The 8,217-nt window shown below is 35.0% G+C and overlaps 1 protein-coding gene across 1 annotated transcript; it reads left to right on the top strand.

The window, feature by feature from the left end:
- The first annotated feature begins 836 nt into the window (after positions 1–836).
- LOC110609259 (peroxisomal acyl-coenzyme A oxidase 1) lies at positions 837–7,012 on the top strand. The gene is made up of 14 exons (XM_021748713.2): positions 837–1,157; positions 2,121–2,229; positions 2,309–2,370; positions 2,591–2,800; positions 3,029–3,116; positions 3,203–3,365; positions 3,616–3,814; positions 4,304–4,501; positions 4,687–4,818; positions 5,263–5,383; positions 5,663–5,773; positions 5,967–6,036; positions 6,296–6,479; positions 6,566–7,012. Exons 1-14 carry the CDS (start codon positions 1,020–1,022, stop codon positions 6,773–6,775), a joined length of 1,995 nt encoding a protein of 664 aa, XP_021604405.1. The 5' UTR covers positions 837–1,019; the 3' UTR covers positions 6,776–7,012.
- The last annotated feature ends 1,205 nt before the right edge of the window (positions 7,013–8,217 follow it).

The raw sequence follows: 8,217 nt of genomic DNA, 5'->3' as shown, positions 1-8,217 counted from the left end.
AATTAAATTTTAAAATATTAAAAATAATAGGTAAAAAATATAAAACTTATTAAAAATTTAAATCTAACTGAATCGACCGAATAAGATCAGTTCGATTCATTTTATTATTAAAATCAGTTCGATTCGATTTGTATAAATATTAAAATTTTAATTTTTAATTTATTGAATTTGATTTAATTTTAAATCAAATCAATCGAATACTCACCGATCTAATACATGTTTTTTTTTTTAAATATAATACATGTTAAATATATCCAAGACCTTCTTTCTTCACTTTTATAAACATGGTGCTGCTAATAATCAAATTTGAAACTAAACATGATAAACGCGCAGAAAATATAATAAAAAATAAAGAAAGAACAAGTCTTGTGTGTAATTCGATATATGATTTACTGGTACACTCAATCAATTAATAATCAACATGTAAGACCAATTTCATTTTGTATTAAGAAAATTTAATTTAGTATGTTTTTAATTTTATTTTTAATTTATTTTAATATAAAAATAAAGAAAATAAAAAAATTGAATATTCTGTTTTTCAGATAAATTGAATAATCAAGAAATTTAAATAAGAATTAAAATTGAGTTTTTAATTTTTAAATTAAATTAAGTTTGAATTTAAAATTGAAACTAACTGGAAATAACTGTATAACATTTTTCATCAAATAGATAATAATTTTTTTTTCATCAGAAAATATATAGTGAAATTTAACTTTTACTATTTATAATTCAATTTAAAAAATCATAACGTTGCAGTTTGTATTAGATGGAGATATGAATGAATTATACACGTGGAGTTGAATAAATGGAAAAGGGAAGAGAGACCTTACGGAATGAATCAACCGCTTATCGGCATCGAAATCGACATCTGCTCATTGTCCGTGAAAAGAGCCTTTATATATAGGGCTTATTACCCAATATTTGTTGCATTACATGCTTTTGCTCCTTTCTGACATTCAGAAGCCCGACTACATCGCAGCAAACATCACATTTGAGGTCGGTAGTTTCATTGACCAACTATGGACGGCGTCGATCACTTGGCTCACGAGAGGAATAAGGCGCAATTCGATGTCGACGAGATGAAGATCGTCTGGGCTGGTTCCCGCCACGCCTTCCATGTCTCCGATCGCATGGCTCGTCTGGTCGCAAGCGATCCAGTAATCTACCGCCATTCTTCTCTTATTATTATTGTTATCATTGTTATTATTATTGGTTTTGGAAAGTAGGTGCCCAAGAGTGCGAAATTGGCCATGATTTCAAGCTATAAGATGCTGGTTTTTGTGTCTTAAATCCAATTCTGCTTCCAATAGAAATAAGTTTTAATTTTACCTAGGCGTAACTCCTTGAGCGAATAGGCTTTAAAGTATAGGATTTTAAGTGCTGAACTGAGTTTCGATTCATATGATTGACTGCAATAATTTCTTGGCTTATTGCTACATATGGAGATTTGATTTTGTTGGCCTATGTGGTCTTTTAAGCAGTGTAAATTTGCGTTTACGGTGTTAATGTTTATTGTTTTGACCTGTCGCCTGATACGCAACTGGAAAGATGAAAATAGGAGGAAATTAGAACTGTCTTGGTTCAGTAGCAATCTTGCAGTCTGGTTTTTCATTGATTTTGAAATAAGGGAATGCTGGCTGTTAAAAGCAGGTTTTTTCCAGCTCTGAAACTGCCCTCATTGTTTTTCTCTGTTTATTTTCAAAATTTTCAGTTTCTATTTTGGCTTACTAGTTGAGATCCTGCTCATCTCGCCGAAGATTCCCAAATTTCAACACTCTGCATTTTTTCTTGGGAAAATCTCAGGCAAACCTGGTTCATATTTGTATTTCTCATTGCTTGATGCAATTGATAAATTTTGCACTTGCAACCACATGGGTGCAGGTTTGAGAATTGAGAACAGTCGCTTTGTGCAAAAATGCTGAAGTTTTTAGACTTTTTTTTACTTAGTTTTTAAAATTTTTTTCCACATAACTCTTCCTCCCAGGTCCCAATTCAGCAGGAACATAATGGTAATTGAGCATTAATGTTCCTTTGCAGTATAATTTTAACGTACATCTGTTTATTTCGCCTTTTGATACTTTTACTTATCACTACCTGCCCTTGTCATATATTGTCTCCAGGTTTTTCGAAAGGATAATAGAGCTATGCTAAGCCGGAAGGAATTGTTTAAAAACACTCTGAAGAAAGCAGCTCATGCATGGAAACGTATCATTGAGCTCCGCCTTTCTGGTGGGTCTTTAATGGGGTTACATTTTATGTAACAAAATATTTTCGCTTACTGTCTAACATGCAAGTTTTATTCTTACAGAAGAAGAGGCTGGTAAGTTGAGGTTTTATGTGGATGAACCTGCATTTACGGATCTTCACTGGGTAAGTTTTGTTCCTTGTTTTGCTTTACAATTTCTATTAGCATGTTAGTTATATTGGAACTCACTGTGTGCCTGGGAATACCATATCGCTAAACTTATTTTAATCAATATAATGCAACGGAAATTTGATACTAAAAGGTCAAGAAAATCTTTTGCATGTTGATTTCTGAATACATTAGTATGTATCTACTGTCTAATTCACTCTCTCTTTTGGTGGGCAGGGAATGTTTGTTCCAGCAATTAAAGGACAAGGCACTGATGAGCAGCAACAGAAATGGCTACCTTTGGCATATAAGATGCAAATAATTGGATGCTATGCACAAACTGAACTTGGTCATGGCTCCAATGTTCAAGGGCTTGAAACTACTGCAACATTTGATCCAGAGACAGATGAATTTATTATTCACAGTCCTACACTAACTTCAAGCAAAGTGAGTAAACTGTTTGATGAGAGTCTCACCCAATTACTTGTGACTTAATATTTTGTTAGCCATCTTAATTTTATGTATGTGATAAAAGTTAGTGCCTTTCCTTTTTACTAGTTGCATGTCCTTGTGATGAGAGGGTAAAATAAGTTAAAATGTATGTGAAATATGAAACAACAGATTGATTTAAGATTTTCAATCTTTGTTATTTGAAAATTTCCCGTATATTTGTAGTGGTGGCCTGGTGGATTGGGTAAAATTTCCACACATGCTGTTGTTTATGCACGTCTTATAACTGATGGTCAAGAACATGGAGTACATGGTAAATCCCCTCAGCCATTGATCCAAATTTCATGTTTTGGAATTTCTGTTTTGAACATTTGTGTGATAAAAATATAATATTTTCAGGCTTTATCGTCCAACTTCGCAGTTTGGATGATCACATGCCTCTTCCAGGCATAACAGTTGGTGATATTGGAATGAAATTTGGGAGTGGAGCATATAATACCATGGACAATGGTGTTTTAAGATTTGATCATGTGCGCATCCCAAGGAACCAAATGTTGATGCGGTAGATTCTCCACTACCCCATATGAGTAAACTGTTTTCATGCAGTCAATAATTAATTATCTTGAATTGCTTCTAATTGAGAAATTGGAATGAAATTGGTGAAAGGTTTTCTAACTGTCACTGTAACCTCAAACTTTTATGAATAGGAGAAGTTTGAATGCTGGTCTTTCACAGCACCAAATTTCAGCTACTATCATCACCATCATTTTAAAAAAATTGATAAGAATTTTTTTCTTCTTCAAATATTACAGAGTAATGCAGGTTACAAGGGAAGGGAAATGTGTGCAATCCAATGTCCCACGGCAATTGATTTATGGCACTATGGTATTCGTGCGGCAGACAATTGTAGCTGATGCATCCTCTGCTTTATCACGGGCAGTTTGTATTGCTACAAGATATAGTGCCGTCCGCAGACAATTTGGTTCTCAGGATGGTGGCATTGAGACCCAGGTAAGTTTTGAACTCACCTGAATTCTCTCTCTATGGAAAAATGCTTTTGACGAAATCTGTGAATGAACTGATTGAAGATAATTGGTATGCACAATACATCAGTGTCTCTCATTTAGGGAAACATTATCGAAAAGTTTTTATTATCTAGATCAGCTTGTTTACTCCCTACAATCCTATTGGGAACTTTTGTAGACTACTTATTTCTGAATACTGCTAGTAGTAGAATTTGCACCATATGAAGTATCTGACACGTTCTTGCTGGTTGTGTAGTGTACATATATTTGTACCTTGACTTATTGAAGTGACTGTATGCTGTACTCTTTGTGACAAATGATATTGAAATGCCTATTTAGTTGTTAATTAGGAGTACAATTGCATGATTTTGTTGGAATTTTTTGTCTTTCCATTCATTGATTGGTTGATTCAACATTTTATATTTTAATTTTTTTCTCAATGGATCTAATATTCCTACTATCTACTCTGTTTTAGGTGATCGACTACAAAACTCAGCAAAATAGACTCTTCCCTTTGTTGGCTTCTGCATATGCTTTCAGATTTGTTGGTGAATGGTTGAAATGGCTTTATACGGATGTGACCCAGAGGTTGCAAGCCAATGATTTCTCAACATTGCCTGAAGCTCATGCATGTACTGCTGGTTTGAAGTCATTGACTACTTCAGCAACTGCTGTATGTCACTAGCACTAATATTTAATCCCCAAAACTCAAAATGCGATTTCTTTTTTTCTTTAATTTTGGTTAAATATCTCTTTCTCTCTCCCTCTCCAACCTTCAACACTTCCATCCCCACCACAGCTATTATAAAAAAAGAGAGAGGATGTACTTTCAGTTACATGAATTCATTTCTGGTGCAGGATGCTATTGAAGAATGTAGGAAACTATGTGGTGGACATGGTTACCTTTCCTCCAGTGGGCTTCCTGAGTTGTTTGCTGTTTATGTTCCAGCCTGTACATATGAAGGAGACAACGTTGTGCTGCTTTTACAGGTATGTGGAACATAGATTATTCTCCTTATTTTTTCATAAGGAAGGTTGTGAATATAATTGTGCTCCAATACAGAAGTATGATAGGTTAGTAGGGAAAAGAGTGAGATGGGGAAGGGGAGAACTAAGATGATATGTAGGGAGGTTTTATCAAAGGATTTACAAGTTCTGAATATTGATATGAACTTGTTGTCTAACAAGGCTGGTGAAAAATGAACCATATAGCCAACCCTAACTTGTTTGGAAAAAGGATCCATGTTTATATGAGTACAATTAAAGAGAACTATGGTTTCTTATGGTAGAGTCCTTCTACTGAAGTCAGCAAGCTATACTGGATATTCTTATTCATTTAGCATTGCTAGACCTAGGGACATGCTTGAAGACAGGAGTTCCAGGACTAATTGGGATATGTACATATTTGGTGAATCTATTGTTGGTTTGTTGCAGGTTGCAAGGTTTCTCATGAAAACTGTTTCTCAGCTGGGTTCTGGAAAGAGGCCTATTGGAACAACAGCTTACATGGCACAGGCAGAGGATCTTTTGCAGTGCCGTTGTAGAGTTCAAAAGGGTACCCACTTTTTTCACTTTTCCTTGTGGATTTGCAGCTTCATGCTGTTATTGTGCCATTTGAAGTAATTGTTTATGGAAAGTGCAGTGGATTATGCACATGTGTATAACATCACAATTAAGCTTTACAAGTACAAATGTTTAGATATATTCTGCTGGCTGGTCAATATGGGTTTACAAAGATTGAAGACTATTGTGCTTAGATTGTAACTTATCCCAGCTAATTTTTCTAGGGAGTGGATATGTGCATCCGTAGTGATATTTGTTTCCTCTGTTGCAGCGGAGGATTGGTTAAAACCTAGTATTTTATTGGAGGCATTTGAAGCCAGGGCTGTTAGGATATGTGTTGCCCGTGCTGAAAGCCTTAGCAAGTTTCCAAATCCTGAAGAGGGTATGTCTTTTCTGCTGCCTTTGATTTATCATTCTTTTGGCAACTAATTTGACTGAGATTATTGTAGCTACTCTTTCAATGAGCTGAAAAGGAGTTAAGGTCAAGAGTGGTTTTTTTCATCTCGTGATTCATGATCCCTGTAATATGGTGTGTAGAGATTATTTGCTCCCACTTATTCTTTCTCTTGCTTCAGGTTTTGCTGAACTCTCTGCTGATCTTGTTGAGGCTGCAATTGCTCATTGCCAGTTGATTGTCGTGTCCAAGTAAGCTTAATCATCTTTATGCAGTTGATTCATCTCTGTCTCAAATTTAACAATTCATTTAATGCTCACTGCATTCCTGTCAGTTAACATATAGAAATAACTAGTCACGCCAAAAAAGAAGAGAGTTGTTAATATCATTATACCTGTATTTTTTATGTTTTTGAGGAGGGGGGTGGAGATAATTAGGATACTGGCATTCATTCAATTGGTTTTTCTCTTTGTTTCGCATATAGCCTATTAAAATTCCTTTCACTGCCAGGTTCATTGAGAAATTGCAGCAAGATATACCAGGGAAAGGAGTGAAACAGCAATTGCAGATTCTTTGCAATATTTATGCTTTGAACCTCCTTCACAAACATCTGGGTGATTTTCTATCTACCGGATGCATCACACCCGAGCAAGCTTCACTTGCAAATGATCAGCTCAGATCTTTATATTCCCAGGTTAGATTTTGGTGATTTGTTTTGATTCCTTGCACCCAACCTCTCATTTATGCTATATCTAAGATAACGTTTGACATCTGGATCAGATCCGACCAAATGCCATTGCACTCGTTGACGCATTTAACTACACTGATCACTACCTTGGTTCGGTTCTTGGTTGTTATGATGGAAACGTATATCCGAAACTCTATGAAGAAGCATGGAAGGATCCGTTAAATGATTCGGTTGTGCCTGATGGCTTTCATGAATATGTTCGCCCAATGCTGAAGCAGCAGCTCCGTAATGCCAGACTCTGAAGAGTGTAGAGTAATGCTATATTGTTGCGAGTAATAGTGCTACTAAAGCTGCCCAAAAGGATCACCAGAAAGGCGAAAATTGGGTTTTTTATTTTCTTATAAACCATTAGACTAGTCATTATTTATCGTCGATAAGTCCTTTTTTCCATATTGCGAATTAGTGGCAAGTAGTTTTTGTATATTTGGACGCATAGCATGTTGTTTTGTGTATCTATACAATCTTCCGAACTTGTCCCACAATCTTCTCTGGTAACGCATAGCTTGTTATCTGGTGTGTTGAAGTCATCTTGTGGTGGACTCATAGAGGGTGGAGTTCAGTCCAGTTTGTCCTCAGTTCATGTGGAAAGGGTTTAAATCACTTCCCTGACACACCTTACACATATCCTCTCCAGCTCCGCCGGAATCCGGTGGCAACCAGGGGGGCAGGCCAACGCATAGTTCCTCTAAGGGAGAACATATGGGAGACAGAAGTACCTAGTTCAATTACGATGTCAGAGCCACTAGACAACAGGAACTAATTCTTTAGCACGTGTCACAATCCCGAGAAACAATTTGGGCTATAAGAAAATTATAATGCGAGAATTTGAAACATGGACAGTATCATACTTAACAGGAAGGATTTCATAGAGAACTTTGAAACCAATCCTTTAACAGGACTAGATCTTGCATCACCTGCAACTAATGTGAATTTTGTTCAAGGTTGCTGGAGATTTAATATAAACTCCAATAATAATAATAATAAATAAATAAATAGTTGTGCATGAAATTAAAGTGAAAGGACTCCAAATAAATATGTGTAATGAATTCAATAATTTTTTTTTGTTGAGAGCTTAAAATAATGTTTTTTTTTTTTTGAAATGGAGCTTAAAATTGCTTTTTATTCAAATATTAAAAATTAATAATTATGATTAAATTTCATAAGGAGACATTTAGATACTAAAAAAATAATGATAAACCTTTTAGCTGTATCTCAGTTTATTAAAGAATATTATTTAGTGCAGTTTGTTCGTTTGTAATTATATATATACACACAAAATGAAAGGGAAATGACAATTGCACATTTATGACAGCTCCAATTCCAAGTCACTCTAAGTTGAAAAAAATATATCAAAAGCTTATCACATAAAATGCACGTGCGAAATTCACTGGCTGCAAGTTATCTTGAGGGTGCAAGAGCCACTGAGGTCTTCTTCCATGGTCATTTTCTCCGTTAAAAGAGATTGAGACGTATTGGTACTGTTTCTCTTTAATTGTTTATAATCAGCATAAATTATTTAATATGAGGAGCAAAACATTTTTTTTTAATTTTTTAAAAATATTTCATATCTATAATTTAAATTTGAAACCTTCATTTCATTTCACTTTATTATTCAAGGCTGTGGTAGCTATTTGTGGGGAATTTTCCTTTGTTGCTTGCAGCTTTATTTAGTGGTCTCGTTTCC

This window comes from Manihot esculenta, chromosome 2 (genome assembly GCF_001659605.2).
Source record: "Manihot esculenta cultivar AM560-2 chromosome 2, M.esculenta_v8, whole genome shotgun sequence".
NCBI classification, from domain to species: domain Eukaryota; kingdom Viridiplantae; phylum Streptophyta; class Magnoliopsida; order Malpighiales; family Euphorbiaceae; genus Manihot; species Manihot esculenta.
This window is presented reverse-complemented; position numbering and strand designations above follow the sequence as displayed.